This window comes from Pectinophora gossypiella, chromosome 14 (assembly GCF_024362695.1).
Source record: "Pectinophora gossypiella chromosome 14, ilPecGoss1.1, whole genome shotgun sequence".
In the NCBI taxonomy this organism is placed as follows: Eukaryota; Metazoa; Arthropoda; class Insecta; order Lepidoptera; family Gelechiidae; genus Pectinophora; species Pectinophora gossypiella.
Genome location: NC_065417.1, coordinates 7,705,672 through 7,729,208, shown reverse-complemented (window position 1 = coordinate 7,729,208; position 23,537 = coordinate 7,705,672). Strand labels below are relative to the sequence as shown.

The window sequence follows — 23,537 nt, the reverse complement described above, 5'->3', positions numbered from 1 at the left end:
GTTGGTACTCCACCTCACAACCCACACGATAAAAGAAGAGAGCATCAAACTCAGTCACCATAGTCGGTATTTTATTGTATAGTGATATACAGGTGTCAGTGACAACGTAAGGAAAACTTTGAGCGATAAATCCGACCATGATTCTGAGTTGATATCTAGTGGACTTTTCCGTCATGGAACTGACAATAATTTAAAAAAGTACTTACTAAAATTTCCATGAATTTTCCGACAGGAAATTCCACATGATATCATATCAGAATCATGGTCTGATTCATCCCCTTTAATATCCGTTATGGCGGTGTCACTAGCACTCATTCGTACTTGTATGGTTACCTGTACGTACTTGTATGGGGTGTAAGTGACACGTAACGAAAAATGAGAGGATGATTCAGCTCATTATTCTGAGTTAATATAATGTGGTATTGGGTACGATGTCACTAACACCCCGTATACGTCATCGGCTATCAATATAGGGACGTGACTCAAATATCCACCGGGAGCGTCTGTATTACCTATAATAATGTTATCGGGACTCCCAGACGTACTTGCTCAATGTTCCCGAAGTCTAGACCCTAGACAAAGACGTGTCATGTTATACAATGCTGTACTATTACAATTCGGCAAAGTGAAGGAGGCGTTTTCAACGAAAATCAGAACCGATTATTATAAAGAAAAACAGCCTTATACGTATCACTACTGGGCACAGATCGGGCGATGTATAGAGCATTATCTATCACTCCATCACTATACGGATTATTAAAGAACCTTCACCTGTTCAAATACTTCGAAAATCCTTCCACGAAAGTTTCATTATGAACAAGGAACATAGGTATGAAGATTTAAAACTGCAAGTCATATTTTAATTTTAAGACGCCCGTATGTATTAGTACTAAACCATCCGAAGTGAGTTCCATCACTAAAAAGTAAATACCAAGAACCATTAAATATTTCTACGTTATTAACGTCTATTACTTACTTAATTTAACACCTAATCATCGAGTAATTGAGTGAGCGTATCAAATACCAAGAAGAGCTCAATAACATGTCAACATTATTAGAAACAAGTTAAACACTCGTGAACTATACACAGCAGTCTATTTACTCGCACAGATGTAGAAATATACAAAACAAACCCATTATTTCATTACGCTACTCACCAAGCGTATGTTTTGGTAAAACAACTCGAGACTAAATTGAATACTGCTCAAAACTTTACAACATTTCTAAACCTGTCGAAACAAAGTTACTGAACAGAAAATTGATTTTAACTTTCCATTTATTCTGTTTAAATTTGCAGATTCGGAACACGGGCCGTGTCGGAGAGGCGCTGTCGATGTGGATGCAGAATGCACGGGATTTTGCGAGGAATCCGCCATATATTTCCCGGTGGCTATTATTCTGTCAGAGCGGACATCAAAAGCAATCATGCAGGTAGAATAGCTGTATTTGTGTGGCTTTTGCTGCGAACATTATACAAAATCCCTTTCCATTTTACGTCAGATTTCCGACATGTCTGCAGGCAGATGAAACATATAATCTTTGCCTTTACTCTCTAGACCTTTACACTCTAGCATTAACATCACTTTTTACGTCTAATAATAATAAAGAAGGCATTTAGCAGTGATATCTTGTAGGCTATTAAATCTAAAAGGAAAATTAAAATGCTTTCTTTTCTTTATCTAATGTACAGCGCGGCATAGTTCTTTGCCTTCATAGTGTATTCTTATATACGTGTATGACGATAGTAGTCGCTACTCATTCCCTGCTACGACTGCGAGTAATTCAATACAATACGGCGCGTTACACCCATTCTAAGTCCGTCAAAGTAGATAATACCATTTGCGACAAATCTACAATAAGTCATGTCAAAAAAAAACCATGCTAAGATCACGCTGCTTTCTAAAAACATTAAAAACTTCGCCGTCACATTATTATACGAGCGTTGTTACATTTTGTACTTATCATTATATTTAGGCTGGTATACGCAATATCTTCATATATTAGTTCTTCTCTCGTGTGCGTTGTTAAACAATGTCCGACCTCATCAACCCAGGTGTCAGGTGTCAGGGTTATTATTGAGCCGCCACTGGCCCTCTCACATGTCTCATGTAACGACATACTATAGCCGGAACCAACTGCTTACCATCACTGAAGCGTTATTATGAATTTTCATTAAAATTCATTCAGTAAGTAGTTTTTGCGTTAATAAGTAACAAATATCCTGACGTCCACACATCCTCACAAACTTTCGCGTTTATTACATTAGTAGGATAAGAATGATTACCTCTGATTTGACATAAAATCCTGCATTTAAATAATGAGCCTGTTGAATAACTTATTTGAGAAATAAAAATTCACTTTGTAATTGGTGCCTTGATCTCATGCGACGTCAAAGATTTAAACTGAATCAACAGTGTCATTCAGAGTGTATTTTAAGTGGGGTTTTATTTGGGAAATTTATTCAAGATGACATCATTATTTATGAACATAAAGGGCATAAAAATAGACAGTTTGCGAGCGAAGGTCCCACTAGGACACCGAGTGGGCGCGCCCAGCCACGCTTAGCTGATTTTCGCAACCGAGGCCGACGCGCCGCCGAGTGGAAAACTTTGTAAAGATTACTCATATAATATTCCGGCGAAGTCTTTCATTAAATAAAAGTGGGCAGAAATCGGATTTTTTATACCAAAGCAATCGGAGAAAAATAAAACGAAAGCTTTTCAAAGTAGAAACAAATTACTCAACGATAATATCTGTTGCTGCTGCTTTTTGTTAGAATAAAATCTAAACATTGTCTATTTACGAACAAAAGGAAATATTTATACTCGAGATCACTTTATAATCGTCTTTTGAAAGTGACAAAAAAATTACGAGTTTAGGAGATTTATTAAGCAAACACAATTTCTATTTTAACGCCATGTATTATTATATTGAGTGAGTAGTTTCTCCGGCACGTGACGCTACTTACTAAGCCATATTTATTAGTGAAGGAGCACAATATCGTAGCTATTGACGTCGATACTACACAACAGTTTAGAGACCGTTAACCACTTTAGTCTCTGGTAAGCTTGAAAAGCGATTACAGGCAGTCACTTGCAAGCTACCACGGGTCGTTTATGCAACAATGCTTTCTAGTAAGTAATGATATTTACTGTATAGGTATATATCTCATATTTATACAAAGGTAGCCAGTCTATAATAGATACCTAATAAAGATAGTCTTCTCTACTTACAAATTTTAGATGAACTAATGCCCGTTATCACCAATATTCTTCATGTAAGAAACGTGGATTAAGGAGTTCCCTAAGTCTATAAAGACACAAACATTAGCGAAAATTAATCCTTCGTTGAAAATCTCATTGCTGCCTAAAATTTGTTGATGAAAACCGGCATTAAAGTACTGTTAGTGTTACCGTTGATATCTTAAATTAACCGTTGAACTATACCCACTTAGTAAGTAATGATAAATATTCACTAACCATAGCATCTTTTGGCCTCGAGTCCGTCAACTTCCGCGCAACACTTTCCGCGGCGAGCAAGGAAATTACTATTTATACAACATTCAAGCCGTTCAAGCTTATCAAGTTCGCTAACTATGATAAAGCCTTTTACTCGTCTTACAAGTATTTGATGGACTACATGTGCTTTTTAGGTACAATCGACAAACATACTTCAAACTTTATACTACCGTTAGTAATTTAAAATACGAGTTGCTATGTGATATTTTAGATAAATATTCTATATTTTATTTCATAGTAGTTTAAATTGAAGATAACAATGTATCTTCATATTTTAATACTTTATATAAATCATCATCATTAACTAAAGAGCAACGCTCTTGTCGATGTAGCATTCTCCATCCTTTGACTTCCTTACAAGACACGACGTTTGCCTTCTTTTTAATTTGTTTCGTGTAAGCTCAACTTAGTATTGGTTTATTTAAATAAAAATTAAAAACTAACCATTAGCATCTTTGGCCTCGAGTCCGTCAGCTTCGAGCACAGCGACACCGAGCACGACCGTAGGCGGGCGCTCGCTGCCCGCGGCGTGCACGGCACGAGCGTGCGTGTCCGGCGGCACGCGGAACGCACGACGTGCGTACTCAATTACTTCTTCCTTGTACGCCGCGTACTGACCGTCTGGGGCTGGAGCGCCTACTGCGTTCTCGATACAGTACAGCACCTGAGAATAAAAGTACTATATTAATTGCGCTACTCCACACTCAGTTAAGGTATTGTAACTTATTTTTGTCGTCAAAAATGTTGATAAACAACATCTCAGCATTATATCACTTTTATTAGGCTGGTTTTCCTGTCGCGGGTTAGAAGAACAGACAGGCAGTCGCTTCTGTAAAAAACCGGACCTATCAAGTCTTGAGATTAGGTAAGCGAGCCATATGAAAACAGGATAACGCTGTAGAGATGGACGGATAATCTCACGACTTTATTTCCAATTGGTGTAGTCAGAGGTACATTCATCGTATGACGAATTAAGAACCTACGCTTCTTCGAGCAATCTTTTTTTAACAATGAGTTAAATGTTTTGTAAAGTCTGGAAAGCCTAGTAATTTGTCGGTAAAGTAAACATGTGGACGTTCTATGGCCACCCGCTGTTTAATAACATAATTTAAACTTCGGTAGATTGTGGAAGAGCCTGTACAGTCATGAGAAATATAATGTACCCACTTTAGGACTCTGTCGCACTAACATAATTGATATTTAGTGAGACTTATAGTTCCATTTGTCAAAAAAGTTAATGTGACATGGTACCAAAGTGCTCGTGACGTGACCGTACCTAGTAGATAAGTACGGCGAACTTATTACAACATATTAGTATCGGCAGTCAACCAAAAAGCAAAGGCTACGTGCAAACGAGTTTCTGTTATCAATACATTATCGGTTTTACTACAACTAAAAAGAAAAATGAGTAAACCGATATAATCAATGTCAGAAACATGAAATTATTGACTACCGTTAATAACACAAGCGTATATAATAAATAACAGGTAGTTTGTAAACATAATTACATTGTTATCGACTTTCCACGATCCCGACATGTTACACGTACAAGGCATTATTATTATCTGTAATCAGAAATCAGAATCAACTGAATTGTTGAAGGTCAATTTAACATTTTTGAATCTACGTCATTTCGCAAAGTGTTATTGGCTGAGGAGAAGAAATGACAAGAAAATGCAACAGCAACACGTCTTTTAAATCAATGTAGGTATAAATTACAATTTATTTAATAACTAGAGAAACACATTTAATATATTGATTTATTTATCATTTAGGTAATCATTACTTATATAATAAGCTTTTTTAAATGAAGTAAGCTTCACATAAGCTTTAAATTTATTTTCTGATAAATTCAAAATATTATCTGATACTTACCCCAAAAAACATGAATTTAGTTTATTTAATCTAGAATTTTTAAATATGACAATTAATACTACAGTACTATAACCTTCATTGGCTGAATGATCCAAAGTAAAACTCGACTTCCGACACAATTTAGGTATAATTATAATTAAATTTACACGAACACTGATTACTGTTTACAATTAATCAAATGTAAGCAATTGCGATCAATTTACAGTTAACAATTAATCAAATCAAGGCCAAGGTACAATAATCGCAAATGCATGGTGTAAAAGGATATTGCAAAAGTCGCAAGAAACACGTGACCCAATCCTTCAGACGTAAGAACGTAATACGTTTTATTCAAGATGAACTCGGTAACGAGAAGGGTCTGACGTGAAGAAATGTGCGCGCACCGGAGGACTTCGCATGCTCCCAGGCCATTAAGATTATGTACGAGTTCATAAAGATTTCTATTCAATTTGCTTGTTTGCAACAAAGGGGTGAGATTAAAAGGGAACTTTCTCAGTAGATTAAAGAAAGAGCTTTGTCTGGTTACTTGAAAATTGTTCAGAAATGTGTGGGTAAGAGTTAGCGGGAGCGAGGTAATTTGATTCTAAGTGTAACTGTTCGGCAGCGGGTGCGCGGAAATAAAAGAAAAACTAAGGAATATCACTTTTACTAAAAATACATACAAGGAAAAAGGAAATATATAAAAGAAAAGCAAAAATAAAATAAACTTAAAAACTCAACGACCGATCTTGGAGACAGCGAAAATTGGAAGATAAAACAAAGGAAAAAAGACAAAAGACAATCTCACCGTAAAAGAAGAATAAAACATAAGTTCTTAAAAACTAAGGAGATTGTATACAATTATCAAAAGGTATAAAACCTATATAAAAACTAGATTTCGCGTGGTTCGCTCGCAGCAAGCTGCTCGCGTGTCCGGTATTAGTTCGAAGCTTTGTATGGCGGCCATCTTGTTTTCGTGAAATCAAAAAAGTTCTAGGTGCTATAGTTTTGCCAGGCCGTAGGGTGTCTCCCTGATGCGGAGCAGTTTTCCAAGATGACGTTCCGATCACACCCCAATACATCATTTTTACCTCTGAGACATTTTCTGGAAAAACAAAAATTTGTATGGCGGCCATCTTGTTTTTCGGCCATTTTGTTTTTTTTTCACTGGCGATAAAATTTGACCAAGACTTTAATAGGCTTCGTGAAAACAAAAAAGTTCCATGTGCGATAGTTTCGCCAGGCTGTAGGGTGTCTCCCTGATGCGGAGCAGCTTTCGAAGATCGAAAAGTATTTCCATACTCAACATGATGTTTCGTTCACATTCTTCATACATCATTTTTACCCCCGAGGCATTTTCGGGAAAATCGAAAATTTTGTATGGCGGCCATCTTTTTTTCCCGCCATTTTGATTTTTTTTCAACTACGATAGAATTTGACCAAGAATTAAATAGGTTTCGTGAAAACAAAATAGGTCAGGATGCGATAGTTTCGCCAGGCCGTGGGGGTGTCTCCCTGATGCGGAGCAGTTTTCGAAGATCCAGCAGTATTTTCATACTCGACATGACGTTCCGATCACACGTCCTATACTTCATTTTTATCCCCGAGGCATTTTCTGGAAAAACGAAAATTTTGTATGGCGGCCATCTTGTTTTTCCGCCATTTTGATTTTTTTTCACCGGCACATAAATTTGACCAATATTTAAATAGGTATCGTGAAAAATAAAAAGTTCCACGTGCGATAGTTTCACCAGGCCGTAGGGTGTCTCCTGATGCGGAGCAGTTTTTCAAGATCGAGAAGTATTTCCATACTCAACAAGACGTTCCGATTACAACCCCATTCACAGTTTTTACCCCCGAGGCATTTTCTGGAAAAACATTTTTTTGTATGGCGGCCATCTTGTTTCGCCAGTGATTGAATTTGACCAGGAATTAAGTAGGTTTTGTGGAAAAAGAATCGTTCTAGGTGCGATAGTTGCGCCAGGCCGTAGGGTGTCTCCCTGATGCGGAGCAGTTTTCCAAGATCTGGAAGTTTTCCCATACTCACCGGAAGGTCCAGATCACATCCCCCATACACCATTTTTACCCCCCGACGCTCCTTCTGGGAGAACAATTATGTCAGTGAGTGAGTGAGTGAGTCAGTCAGTCAGTGGGTTTGTAGCTATATATAATATAAATAATAATGTCCGTGCGTCGTTAACACTAAGAACAATGCACCGACTACGATCTCTATTAAACGAACCACAACTAAGTTCGTTGACTGGTAAGTGTGCTACGGCGTAGCAATTGCTACGACGCTACGGTCTTATCAAGAGTGTTATTGTAATAAAACAATTTTTTTACCTACATAGTTGGTACTTACAACGTATCACGGCGTCATGAATCTGATAAATGTCATAAGATTAAGTGTGCAGAGAATGCGAATAAAGTATGAACGTGATCTAAAAGTCAATGTACCACTACCACACTGTCTTATTCGGTAATGTATACGTATACGATCTTACCAATAAAAAATGAAAAAACGATGAATTTTACAGCCAAGAAAAATTTAATCCAGTTACCAAGTAATTTGATTGAACTTTGCTTTGCAGCCAAGCACTAATACACATGTTCACTGCTTGTTTATTTATTATTTTCCCGTTAAAAAACAATAGAGACTGCCAACACTGCTTTCGTATTTAGTGAAAAGTAATGCGTAAAGTTTTTTACCTGAATATCAGTGTGGATTTTAAAGGTCAACCTATATCAATATTACACAAACAACAACTAAATTATTATCAAACAATTTAATTATGCACGACTGCGTGGTATAGCATTGAAAATGTGCAAAAGTATTCCAAATATAAAATTGGTTCAGTAATTCTGCATATCAATGAAATATAACATAAACTGCCTATATACGTCCCACTGCTGGGCACAGGCCTCCCCTCAATCAACCGGAGGGGGTATGGAGCATACTCCACCACGCTGCTCCACTGCGGATTGGTGGAGGTGTTTTTACGGCTAATAGCCGGGACCAACGGCTTAACGTGCCTTCCGAAGCACGGAATCATCTTACTTTTTCGGACAATCAGGTGATTCAAGCCTGAAAAGTCCTTACCAAACAAAGGACAGTCTCACAAAGTGATTTCGACAATGTCCCCATCGGGAATCGAACCCGGACCTCCAGATCTTGAGCCTAACGCTCTAACCACTAGACCACGGAGGCTGTTAAATATGTCTATGAATAAATTGCTGGTTCAGTAACGAAACACTGAATAGTTATTCACCGGATGACCCTGTGTTTTTGGGTGTATGTATATACATATATGTTCATGTCTATAAAAATGTACGGTCACGAGCATTAATATGTATAAGTCTCACTAAATGTCAAATATGTTAGTGCGACAGAGTCCTAAAGTGGGTACATTATATTGCACATGACTGTACCATAACGAAGGGGTAGACTAAGAAGTACATTATATACAATACTCCCCTTCGCTAGCTACCTATAAGTCCAATGTTATAGTGGGCGAGCTTAATGCCATTACAAATAAATAAATCTAACATTCTGACATTTACAGGGTGTTAGTGACATCGTAACGAATATTGAGGGGGATGATTCAGACCATGATTCTGAGTTAATAACAAGTGGAATTTTCCGTCGCAAAATTTATGATTCAGCTACGCACGCACGATGCAGCTCACCATCTATCCAGTTAGTCTGCTACTTAGTTAATCTTTCGATCGATGTACCACTGACTACCCTATTGGGAAGAATGGTCACACCCGTGATTTGTATCCCAGAAAGTGTTGAAAGATTACCTAAACAATCTCTCACCTCAGTATAAAGATGGTCGTGTTCCTTAGCGGACAGGTGTGCAGAGACGCTCGGTAGACCGAGTTCCTGCGGCGCCGGCGGCGGCCGCTCAGCCCGGGCTTCGGCCAGCCGCAGCGCAGCCAGCCGCCGGTTCTCCTGCCGCCACGACAGCGCCGTAAAGCTCTCGAAGTACGACCCATCGGTCTCTTGAACCCTGTACATAAAAAACAGGCGGAGACTAAAAGATTTTCGTCTAATAATTTACTGTACACAAGAAAAGACACATACGTACAAACACATTAGAGACACAGGACAGACACAAGGTACAGCTTATTTCTAAAAGTTAGAAAGAAAGTTAGAGTAAGTCACATAAAGGAATTGATGTACTGGCAAGCTGATTAGTAGCTTATAACAAGCAGAGTGATTCGATCAATATTGATCATTTTCTTATTTTATTATGTGTCAGTGGTGAGAGTCGATGAAAAAATTGATTCCACAGCTACTAAAAACGTGTACTCAAAGAAAAGTATTTTTTTAACGTTTTATTTTGCATTTACCATTACAAACTGTCTCATAAATACTCTAATCAAGTATACAGGGTCTAGTGATATCGTAATGAATACTGAGGGGGATGATTCAGGCGACGGATAATTCCACTTGATATCAACTCAGAATCATGGTCTGAATCATCCCTCAAAGTTTTCGTTAAGATTTCACTAACACCTTGTGTATTAATTTATAGAGATTTACAGACATTTTGTAGAGAGAAATAACAGCCATACACATAATCTAGTTTAAATTAAACGGTAGCCACGGCTAAATGAAATGCATATTCCTATGATTACGTCACGCATTTTGTATACAACAAAATGGTATCCGAGACAGTAAGTAAGGCATGCCAGTCACGTGTCAGATTTAGGGTGTCGTCGTGAGCATGACGCCGACGCATTTACAACGATCACCGGTATTCTATTATTCAAATAAAGACCCGCCGTGACCGAGGTACGACCAGACGGCCTATTGTGACACATAACACCAACCTTACGACACGAACAAGGGAAAAATAAATTGAAACGAAATTCAACGTTGCATTATTCGTTCTCTAATGTGGGTATAAGGAAGGAACCATGTACAAATTAACTGACACACCTTCATACAACACGTGAATTAAGCACTTTTGGGAATTTGAGACGTATAATGCTCTCGCCGCTTATCCCGAGATCCGACAATGGGGTACCTAATATTAATTTAATTACAAATATAAAATGTTTTGTTTAACTTGAACCCGGCATTATTTACTTTAGCAATTATTAAAGGGATAAACAACATTTGCGGCAGTTTTACGGCTTAAACATTATATCAGTAGATTTTTTTAAGAATAAGTATCTCTAAATCCTGTACAAATGTCAAATATTACATAAAATAACTTAAATAACCCTTCAACATCAATGAAAAGCGTAGAAAAAAATCAGACGGCAAATATTTAAGACAGCCGCTCAGAGAAGACACCTCCCATTTCCATTCATTCACATGATAGAAAACCGAATCTAAGACAGTTTTATCTTAGCAACATGATAAACTTATTATTTTATATACTTAAACCGTCATAAAAACCACTTTCTCCGAGACAAAGCTTCGTAAATGTCGCATAGATTTAGTTGTTATCGGTATAATGTTCCGGAGAGTTGCATCACACTTTCAGTAAACTCTCGGGCTTCAGACAATCCCTTGGGTATCAGATAAGCTTGAGACCCATTGAATTTTTTATTTAGCACGTGAGTGACAAACTATCCCTTTTAAGCCTGAAGATACCAGTTTCCGATTCGGAACACAACATTTAACTTCTTTGAATAGCCGGCGGCGGGCGCAGGCGGCAACGACGACTGCGCGAACCGAGACAACCCTTCTAGTGAGTGTTTAGAATACGTGTCACGAATGCCCGGTACCTACTTAACGGGTGTTTTGTTCCACGTCCCGGATATAAATACAGACACATGGAAACACAATCGACATGTACATAATACCTGAATAACGTTATTTATTGTTCAAAAAAGGAACAAAGGAGCCCGTATTTAAATCCAAAATTGAACGAAAACACAAATATTTTTCGAATTCGGCTGTCATTTCAGGTCTACGTACAGCACAATACACGTATTCAATTTTGACGATGGAAACATACAACGTTTCGAACAGTCATTTAAAAAAAGATAACAAGCATTTTGACCAGAATGAAACATTTTTTTAACTTTCCTACGTAAAAGTCAGTTTGATGGACCGCGAAAATTTTAAAATATTTTTTTACATTTACATAAAGATGTAGAAATAAAGTTTAGTATGTTCAACACGGACTGTGCTTAAATATATTTTGTTTAATAAACTCAGGAACAACATTTTTGCAGGGCATAATTTAACTTTGGATAACATTTTACTAATTTAAGACAAACTGGGAGCGCCGGGAGCTATTACTTGGATAAATATTTACTCTAATTCTAGGTAAAAAAGAAGCTGTACTACTTAATATAAAACGCCCATTATTCACCTGTTACCGTTCTCTCCCTGAAAATCTTATCTCGGCTTGAACAAAGAAGGCAAGTGGCCGCACGGGGTATTAAACCGTCGCCATGGTGTTATTACTGAGTATACCTGCCTGTGATGAGAAAGCAAAGCTTTATACAACCGGAGACACCTGACGGCAGCCGGTGAGATATTATTTGTACGGGACTGTGGGTTGACTTGTTACATAATAGAGATCATGACACAAAAACGTACACCTGCCTACAACAATAGCCTGTAAACTACGAACATTATTAGAGGGGTGCTCTGCACTGAATTAAAAAGTACAGATAAAGTCTCACAGCTTTGAAATTCGACATGAAAAATCTTGAAACAAAAATATTCCTATACCACATGTGTTGTAGGCGTGTAAGATACACGGATTACGAACAAACATAACACACGAAGAAAAGAGTACTTAACTCGCAATCCCACGCTCACATACGTCACGAAAGATTTGCAAGAACAACGAAACAGTTTCACATTGTATTGGCACAGGAGTATAAGTTCCTTGTGTTTGAGTACTTAGTTACTTACCTACATAATGTACGCTCACAGAATATAAAACGTCCATCCATATAAAATCTGGAATTTATAAACTGTGTTATTGATGACTTGTGCTGCACTTGATGCTATTATAATGATTAAAATGTATTATGATGACAAAACAAATAGATTTTCAGAAACAATTATTAGTACTTACCTAACTATAATATAAAACTGGCCAAGTGAACTTATTGTTTAGGGCCATATGGGCGTAACATTTACCTTATATAATAAAATGTATATTCATTTTATTAGATTAAAAGAAATAAAAATAAAATTTAATTTAGTTTTAAAACAATATTGTGACAATAAAATACTGAAAGGAGCGCTGTAGCGTACTAAAATAAAACAAATTAATGTATGTTAATGTCCGTTAATATCGCCTGAAAACGTTCACGAAATTCGTTTAATATTGAAAACAGAGTACCTAGGTACAGTTTTCCAATATGACAAAACTCTGTCACTGTGTACTTAATTAAAATATGTATGAGTACAACAAAGAGCACTTAATTAGAGATGGTAGGAGAGTTCAATCAATGCAGAGAATGACATCAATTATTTCGAAGCCGTGATACTTATTCGCAACGTTTAAAACTAGATACACCTTGAGAAAAATAATTTTAACGCTAAATTAAATAGCGATATTTCCTTCCACTAAAATATAATGACGTGATTAATTATTTTTTCTTGGAAATTTAATGACTGTAAAATATGTTTTCTCGGCTATACCAGTAATTCGCATTATAAACCGGAGGTATAAAATCTATTTTATTCGTAGTATCCTGACGGTAGAGCTTTTATTTTCATTCATCTACTCATTAGCATTTTTGACCTAGACTTATAATGTCACACCCCGGAAACTTCATAGAAACAACCTCGTTTTACACAGACACCACACGGTGAGGTAAACCTAGCTCGGACGCTGGTGGTGAGCGGAGAGTTGCCGTTCTATACGTAGTATTATTCCTTATTCCATGCTAATGTCTTCGACATTCAGTAGTCAGTCAGACAAATGGGGAGCGCTGAAGGCTCTCGCCAGGTTACCTCTATCAGCAATAGGTATTATAACGTCACAATGATTGTGGTATGTAAATGTTGGGTTCGTTATCTTGCGACCCAGGGCGCGAGTGATGAATGATGCTGCCACCGGCTTACTCACTCCCACTTATCAACATTCCACGTCGCTCACCTGAGGGTAACCCGCCAAATTAACAACCCAATCTAAATATCGAATATATGTTCGTTTTGTCTTTTGGTTAATATAAGGGTATTAATATAAGTATACGTATTCAAAATTAGAGATAAGTCAAACTTTTGTTACATCTTCTCTTTTTCTGTTATTTTTAATAAGTGTGTGTACAACAAAGAATATTAGTATATTAACATACATTTTATATTGACTAGAAATATAATATCTACTACCTATGACGACCCAAAACTTATGTAACTAATAATAGATCGTCATCAAAAAACAATTCCCTAACAAGCAGACTACGATCTAAGGGAAAAAAATCATTTAGTTAGCAAAATCCGAGAGTTGCTCGGTATTCAAGAAATTCTCTATTAAACAACCAGCAGTTTTGTTTACAACACTATCTTTTACAAAGCTTTGTTCCTAGTCAAAAGAAGCCATTAACAGTATATTCGCATATAGAATTTGATATAAATTACGCGGAAATAGGATAATTAGCTTTTATTCGAACATAACCTGATAGTTTGTATAAAGATAATACTATAGAAGGATTCATTTTAAATCGGATAACATAACCGTATGCCCTATATAAGCTTCATTACTACACAAGGCTCCCAAGGGCGGAGGGACACGCATTATATACATAGCACTGCCGCGGTTCTGTTGCTAAGCTTAGGATTAAATCTCGATAAATAGAAACGGACAGGGTAAACTAATCGGATGGAAGAGGCTCTGTTCAAACGAGATCTGTTGGAATAATGTCAGTCGGTTTTATCGGATGGAATTTTCGCTGCGAATGGAGTTGAATTGGAAGGCTGATGTGGCCCTGCGGCGGGTATCGGATTACGGAACGTGACGCCGCCAACGCTGACCGCACACCTTACAGCCTACAAATAAATTGTTTAAAAATCAACCCCTTGTGTTTCACGCCCTTTGTACGCGCCCAAAGGTGTTACGAAAATGACACGAATGAAGCTCCCTTTTGTCGTTTAGGCGCAGAATGTCCAATTCGCAAAATGTCCAGTTCGCAAAACGTCCAATTCGCAGAATGTCCAGTTCGCAAATGGTCCAATTCGCAAAATGTCCAGTTCGCAAATTGTCCAATTCGCAGAATGTCCAATATTCATCGTAACGTGATTAATTTACTAATTAAAAAAGTTGGGTTCTAATGCTAAGTCAAGTTATAAGTATATACATATAAGTGGTCCACTGATTGTAATTTTAAGCCTACAGGACTCTCTCCTTTAAATCAACAGGACTTTAAAAGAGTCAAACTTTTTAGGGAACTGTTATACAAACGTGACGTCAAATACAAAGAAACCACGAGAAAATTGGAAAATAATTAGGCAGTTTTTTTTTACACAATTTGAATTGTATTGACATTTAGATATATAATAACAGTTCCCTAAAAAGTTTGACTCTTTTAAAGTCCTGTTGATTTAAAGGAGAGAGTCCTGTAGGCTTAAAATTACAATCAGTGGACCACTTATATGTATATACTTATAACTTGACTTAGCATTAGAACCCAACTTTTTTAATTAGTAAATTAATCACGTTACGATGAATATTGGACATTCTGCGAATTGGACAATTTGCGAACTGGACATTTTGCGAATTTGACCATTTGCGAACTGGACATTCTGCGAATTGGACGTTTTGCGAACTGGACATTTTGCGAATTGGACATTCTGCGCCTAAACGCCTTTTGTATCTGTATATTCAGTTTATTCAAAGGTAAGTACAGGCGAAAAATTTATCTAGATCCCACATGTAGATCCACATTTCATGTTTTGAGTACCCGAAAGAAGGCGTGAGCGTAATTTATGCTGGTTTTCTTTTCCTCGTGAAAGGTTGTAGTGGGATCTCCCTTCAATATTTTTGTTATCCTAGGTGCGTGCCAATTTTTATAACCGCTTTACGTGACGTGATACATATCAAAATATTAATAAAACATTTCATTGACCTATAAAATTAACCCACGAAGATAAACAAGTCTTCTTAGATCGATACTTTAATATCCCTCCTCATAGCGAAGGAACGTGATCTCTATTAGCGGGATAGCACACTTTATGAGCGTTTATGAAGTGATCATTACGTAGTAAGTAGTGTTTGCCTATTAAGTAGGTCATCGAGCGACCTGTTGCACGTACTTGCATGTCCTCCGCCCCGCCTCGCCCCCCGCCCCGACGCCCCTCCCACCCTCTCTCCCGAGGTTTAACCCATCATTGCTTGCTCCATATGCGCGCTATCAATTTAATTAAAGTCATCACTGATTCAACTACATACAGCTTTATATGTGACGGTCTTCGACGTATATTCCATTACGGGCCGGCTATGTGGTTAGCTACTCTGAATTCATAATTTTAATTTAATTTGTGCAAGGTGACATAAAGCGCGAGGCTGACAACCTCGATAAATAGATAAACTCTGGCAGGAGGACAGCAAATTGAATTTCTCATGCGCTGGATATGGGCTGCGCAAGCCCTTAATTGCTCCCATTAGGGATATGAGGCAATTATGCGAACTGTCCCGTGAAGGCGACCAGTAAACGCCTCGTCGAGCCCTCTGCGGCTACTCGTAACTGTAAGGCGGCCTTCTGGACTCTTGTTATGGGAGGAAATTGCTCAATTAACAGTTAAAAGAATGAGAATGCTTAAGGTTTGACCTAAAACGGTATTTAATACCTACACGAATTCCTCCTTTCTATTTTTGTGCAGACCTTTTTTGATACGTCGTGTTTTCTACTAAACATTTCACAAAATAATTATTTCCCTTTAAATTAATTCCATTTGACAACGTTTCATGTGACCTGGTGAAAAATTTGATTATGTCAGAGTGGCGGAATAAATAAAGAGGTAATTGACGCCCAGTGGTTTAATCAAATGTTTCGTTGCCAAATGGGGCGGGTTGATAAATGGAGCCATCTCGCGGCGGCGGCAGCTCGCGACCCGCGCTTTGTTTATCCAACCCCAATTACCAAAATTAAATACTACCTAGGGCTTTAGTTTGCCGCCTGTGCCTCGTTGTCATCGTAATATATTTATTATCACTCGCCGCAAAGCATACTTTGTGCGTCCAATCTATTAATAAAATAGTGTCCATGAAATAAAAATGAAATTAGGAGGCTTACCTCACTAGAAAAACCACGGCCCAAGAAAATTTAGACTTGTATAAAGGGTACATCACCTGTTATCAGCTTGGTTACACAACATTAATTTGTTTGCCAGTGGCGCCACCGTGGTGTACTAATGAAATAAGACCCTAAAAAGTTATTAATTTAACTACTTATCTACATATTTATTTATCGTGGTTTGGTCGAAAATGTTACTTGCTCTTTTTTTTACGTGACTTGTTGTAGATTTGCCGCAGATGGCATTAACTACTTGGCCGGAAAAATAACGCGTAAAACACGAAGAGCTTAAATGTCCATATTCATTATCTGAAGCTTTGCTAGTATTATAATATACCATATCGTTTATGCATATATCTTCTCGTGTATTAAATAGATCGTACGTGTCGAGATAAAGCATTGATTACACTAATTCAAAGGTAAGATTAATGAATTGGCGCCGCCTGTGCGATAAGTTCTGAATTCAAAACGGCCCATACAGTTAATACCTTATTTACCTTATATAGATATCCAACCGTACTAAAGGAGGTTGTAAGAAGCTGGACTATTGAACCGCATAAATAATATATATTTCCACAATCCAATAAACGTAAAATTAAATGCATCGCCAACGAAGCTTATACCAATAAAATAATTCATTCAACTCGGCACACTCAAAACAATATCGAAGAAATGTCATATTTTTCAAATAAGTTCTAAAAGCTACAAAGATAAAAACTTACGTATTCCAGCTGAGCGATCGGTAAGGCAAAGTACGTAGATACTTTCGCTTTATATTGGGGAAACTTTCGTGCGAATTTACAAAACCTGTCGAGAAAGTTATTGGGGATGGTGGGCTGAGCTGCGATCGCCTGAGTCCGCGCCGCTGATTTGCAATTCCCCTTCGGAGGAAACACGTTAATATCCTTCCGAGACTGGATTTCCTCAATAACGTTATTTGTCTTCATGGCCTTTGTTGTGGCAACTCCCCGACTTAATTGAGAGTTCTCGAGCCCTACCCGCGCTACATATCAAATTGTCGATTTTATTGACGCGAATATAAGGCATTACGTTGATATGTGTGTAAAGTGTCAACGAACAATGAAGAAAAAGTTCCCCCCTACCTTTTGATAAAACAAACACTTAAGTTGGAGACACTTGAGTGACTTCAACAATTGTATTCTTAAAGTAGTTGCTTTACCATATTTTAATAATAACAAAGCGACACTCCAACTAGTTTTTTTAGCTGTTGGTTTTTAACACAAAAGACTTTTTAAATCGTTCGCAATGTTTTTTGAACAAATATTCTTGTTTGGTATTGTCAAAGTATTCTATCAAAATGTTTTTAAGAAATCTACCTAGAACAGGCATAGTTATGACATAGAACACATTTGCCTTTGTGATCCACCTATATTCGTCTGAACATTTCTTTGCTAGCGCGCTCAGTGAGGCGTAAAGTTCTTTTTGCACCAACTATCCGACGCGCAAATATCCTCCGAGTTTCGGAAAAATAAAATGCTAAATGTCCGTCTGCAATATACCTTCCAGCACAAAGTACCCACGGATTGATTGATACGTGTGTGATTGCATTGCAAGTCAAATAAGTAAAATAAACAAAATATATTATTTAGATGTATGCCCGATGTTACGTATGCGCGGAATCGGATACCTAAATGATTTATTCAGATATATAGACATATTTTTATCCACGATTCATAATTTATACGGCCTACTCATTTCTGATGTGTTTGTTTAGAAATAAAACCGTATGAAACTGTAATGAGCCGTATTTTATTGATATAAGCCAGAGGAGCCGCATAAAATGTCACCAACTAAAATTTTTCGGTTTCACGTTTGTTGTCACCTCAAAATTGATGAATTGTCCCACTTGTTCGGCTTTCATCCATCATGAATCGAGCGACATTGGCTGACATTTCTTTGGCTTTCGTTATTCACTTTATGCGTCACTATTTTTCACACAATTCTGCTTGGAAGATCTGTGCACAGCTTACTATGTCAAAAGCTTCTATTATTGCATGAATCCCGAGCTATTCAGACGGAAAATGTGCCAAATAGGTTTTTTTATCCAAAATGTATACCAATATCAGATGTACGTAAATTTTAGAAAGGAATAATAGGTACTCAAGGTCTAAGTTATAACATAAAATTTAATTGTTTCTTGGAAATAACTCGGTTGTGTAAATGAAGGTCCCATACAAGAGGAGAGCATAGTTTTTAATACTCATGGGTCATGCCTCTTTCAATAATGTTATTTACGTGATTACCTTTTAACTTTGCGTGGTATATAGGAAATGGAGCTGTAAGTAGTGAAAAATTTACACGTATCTGTCTTAATTTTCATCTTACCCCGAATTGACGGAGTTGTCAACCTCTGGCCAGGAGAGCCGCCGCTTGCAGAAGGCCATAGCGGGTTTTTCTGGGGGCGGCTGGTGGCGGGGCATGCGCAGAGAGCCCCCACGGCGCACAGGGGCGGCGGGGGCGAGGCAGTCCAGCGTGCGGCGCCGCGCACTCAGCGCCGACGCACCCTCCGTCGGCACTACGCGGGGAAACCCTGCGAGAAATGCATGAAATTATTCTTCAAAATTAAATTTAAGTAAAGTATAATAATTAATTTAAGATGGAAGAGATTGGCAAAACATCTGCCTGGATAGGAAACTGTGGAAGAAGAAGAAACTAAATTCGTTGGTGCCGGTTACTACTTGCTAGTAAAAAAGTCATTACATATGTCAGGGACCTTTCGCGGTAAATACCAAGGACGGTAGGTGAGATCGGTTATCGACCTTACAAGCCACACGAATGCAGAAGAAAAAAGTTTTTGTTATTTTATACATAACTACGGTTCTTCGTGCATCATCTAATACCTCTGATTAACGAGCAGATGTATAATACATGTGCTGCGTAGATAAAAAAAAACACTACTACTTGTCTTAATGTAAGTAAATTGTGTTTTTGCACGGAAAACCGTGTCAGATAAGGATACAACTATAATACAACACATTAAAGTACGAACGCATTGTGTCACACGCATTACGCATAACAGAAAAAACAATGCGTATTCATAAATATAAAATGTATAGCGGAAGCCTTCCCTTATGATATTGCGTCTGCTATGTTTATAAATAATGGAAATACTTACAATATTCGCGATGATTCTAGTAAGATTTGCCACTAACACAGTAAAAGTCGTAAAACATAGTAGCCACTTTGACAATTAGGTTTTCTATTTACCACAGAGCCATCATAATCACCTCCCTAGCATTATCCCGTTTTTACAGGGTCCGCTTACCAAACCTGAAGATTTGACAGGTCCGGTTTTTTTTACAGAAGCGACTGCCTGTTTGACTTTCCGACCAGCGAAGGATAAACCAGCCCAATACAGGTTAGGTCACATTCCTTCGAAAATGCATTTCTCGGGAATATGGGTTGTTTACGATGTTCTCCTTCACCACTGAGCACGTGATAATCATTTATGATCCAAACATAAATTCCCCATTTTTATAAAAAAAAAATACAATGAATTATTTGCCACGGAGTAACAGGTACAATATATAATTAGCATTACTATTACGGTGACATTCACCAGAACAAATTAATGCGTAGGCAAGTGTGACCACACTATCATAACAGTGTTAATATATAATGTTAGTGGCGTCTCATTTTAGCTCTATTGTGTTGATAGAATAAAGAATAATACTGCTGTTGTGTGATTCGTATCAGCCATTGAGCTAGATATACCTCACCCCCTCTGTATCTTATCTTAATCATAAGCTGGTAATGAGTAAGGGAGAACAAGCACGGACTGTTTGTCTATCTCGCACTTACGCGGTATGTCGTGCAGCAGACGGTAAAAATGAGATTTTTGAAGATCCAGGGACACTTTTATACGTTATTTGTATAGCTCTAGCAATTTTATTCAGTACTAAGCACTGCAAGACATATACATAACCCAAGTAAAGTAACAAGTAACAAGTCATCAATAAGACAATCTACAGCCACTCCTGATGATCTTCCATCTCGTCTCTCGACACGATGAATTGAAAAATGACAGTCACGAAATACTTATACTTTCTATAGGTACTTATTTCAGTAAGTACGTAAGTACGTACATAACAGTAAGTACGTACAAAATACGCAGCTAGAGAGCAACTATACTGTGTTCCGTTGACATTACACCGCAACAAGTCGCGTCGTTAGCGAGGTGTTTGTGTTAAAATACTCATTGATTGTGTATAGAGCAGCCGGCCGCCGCGCGCCGCCGGTGGCACGCGCTACAGCAAACAAGTGCCCTTGTTAGGGTGTTGTTTGAAGTGGACGGTCCACTATACGGCACCTACGTATACCACAACTCATACAAATTGATGCTGTAACCATGTAGCTAAGCTGTAGCTATATTCTACACCTCCACTGTTTGTAATATCTATTTTGCTGAGACCAATACGGCTGCTTAACTTAGCCATTTTTTCTTGGGAAGCTGTAATGTAAAATTGAGTTAACCAAAAATTGTTTTAATTTGTTAATTGTAAACATAAATACGTACATAAACTCACGCCTATTTCCGACCGGGGTAATGAGAGACTATTAATTATTAACTAATTTAATGTCCGACAGAATGGCCGATCACTTGTATTTTGTCAGCGTATTAGAGTGTTGAAAATTGGTGATTTTTAAGGTTCCGAACTTTAAAAGGAAAAACGGAACCCTTAGCACTTTGTTATCCGTCCGTCTGCTTGTCTGACTGTCACGACCCAATCCAAAAATACGGTCATTTTTAGCCTTATTTTCAAACAAAAACCTACGGAGTTCTTCCCTGACCTGTCTTCGGTGACCTGTGACCGGCTCATGGGCGGACCTAAGGGGGGGCTATAGTCATGGGTTGCTATTGCAATTTGCCTGGTGCCCCCCCCCCCCCCCTGACATAAAAGCTCGATCCGCTCCATCGCCTATTCTGACAAAATCCGGCTATTATCTCAAAATTGCGAAATTAAGTAAGGTGGTATTGCGAAGTGCATGCGAATTCATATTTTAAATCTGTATAAATAGATATTTATATACACTTCATCGTCGATATTATGAACAAATATCAAACAATAATATGTCTGTCATCAAAGTAAACTATGTAGCGCTATGGGTACTTATTCATGGACCCGACAAACCCTCATCTTATCATTACGCTCACATACATGGCTTGATAGAAAATTGTCACGAACATGTCGTCAATATTGCGATAAGCTTTTCGCAACGCGTTGCTTGCGGACATAAGTGTTATTTTTATACATGATATATATTATTAATGTTTAATACAGCCGAAACTTTGTTTGAGTTGTGATAGCCCAGTTGGAAGCAGGTTCCGATTCCAGCACGGGACTAATTAAACCAATGATGTCGAATTTGCTTTCGAATTCAAGTTTGGATTATAAATTACTATCACGTACTTAGCGGTGAACGAAAACATCGTGAGGAAACCCACATTCTCGAGAAATGCGTTTTGGAGGTAGTTATGTGATATAACTTGTATCGTTGGGCTAGCTTTCCCTTCGCTTTTTGGAAATACATTCAGACAGTCGCTTCTGTAAAAAACCGGACATGTCAATTCTTCAGGTTAGGTAAGCTGACCCTGAGAGAAACGGTATAACGCAACTGCATACATTACGTCGGTGACGCGACCGTGGTATCGCCATGGTCAGGTGACCATGGAATATGAAATGGCCCTAAGCGTTTAGGTCGTCGCACCATCGACCTTTAAAAATATACATGAGCATAATGACTCGACTCCATAGTCTACTGTAGTTTTAGCTAAACTGACACTGCTTGTAATTGCCAACCTACCAAATCAACAAGGCATTGTTAAAAATAATTATGTCAAAGTAAAATATCAATTTCCTATCCTATACCTACGAGTTTCATACGTGAATAAACTTCGGTATTATTTAATTATACGAAAATTAATACCGACTCGATCCCGATTCATTATATTTTGGAACAAATTTTAACTTTAATCATCAGCTAAAAGCTTTTGAAAGCTGACGTGAAACAACAAAGAGCGTCTAATCTTTAAGAAACAAGTCGGTTTCCCGCCTTATTGTAATTAATTGAAGCTGTCAAGTTGGCCAAAGGAAGTGTAAGTTAGTAATGTTGGTATGAATGGGTCCCTCACGGCGTATCTGTGGCCGTAGCATGAGATTTTTTTATTGTATAATAGCGTGTGATGCGATTTTACCAACTCTATTAGCTTTAAATAATCTCATGGTTCATATCGCACTGTTCGCGATATGCGGGCTGCAAACTATGGCTACTGTAATGGCCACGTAGCATGCTGTATCGCATGCATCGCTATGCCAGCTTATAACCAATTCTAATGATACTTAATACTAAATCTAATTGTATTTTCGACTTATTATATTTACGAATTCTGTTTTGATATTTTATAAATGTATGTAACTTATCTTATTTTGATACTCTGTCGTCTAGCCTATTAGTATTTGCGTGCTATTGTTTATTAAAAACAAAAATAAGTAAATAAACTATAAGTACATATAAATATTTACACCTCATTAAATGAAATGTAAATACTTTTTCTTTTGAGATTAAATCATTTCTATAAACTGGCTTATTTTTTCTTATTCCAAAGCGTTGGTTTATTTATCGCGTCGCACGCGATATGTGGACACCATGTTACGGCTACTGCACAGATGTATAAAACAAGAATTACTCATCGCGAGTTCATAGAGTCAACCCTCTGAGCCGGGCGATGAAGCTGGGGATATAATTGATCATCCTATTAATAACTGTTCAGCTACGCAGACTTGTTTCGTGTAATTATATTAACCAAGTTTTGTATGTAATTTATTATACATAGGGACCCAATACATAGAGATAAAACTCATATTGGAAAATGATGTTTACGTATATTTATTTTGTACATTATTTTAAATAATTTACCAGGAA

General features: G+C 37.6%; 1 protein-coding gene across 1 annotated transcript in view; it reads right to left on the bottom strand.

The window, feature by feature from the left end:
• The window catches only part of LOC126372669 (BAI1-associated protein 3), a 76,406-nt gene that overhangs the window by 48,934 nt on the left and 3,935 nt on the right, over positions 1–23,537 (bottom strand). Inside the window, exons 3-5 of the mRNA XM_050018518.1 lie at positions 18,939–19,143; positions 9,193–9,385; positions 3,963–4,182 (exon numbers count right to left, since the gene is read on the bottom strand). Of these exons, the coding sequence (XP_049874475.1) occupies positions 3,963–4,182; positions 9,193–9,385; positions 18,939–19,143 (618 nt within the window). The remainder of the gene's footprint in view (positions 1–3,962; positions 4,183–9,192; positions 9,386–18,938; positions 19,144–23,537) is intronic.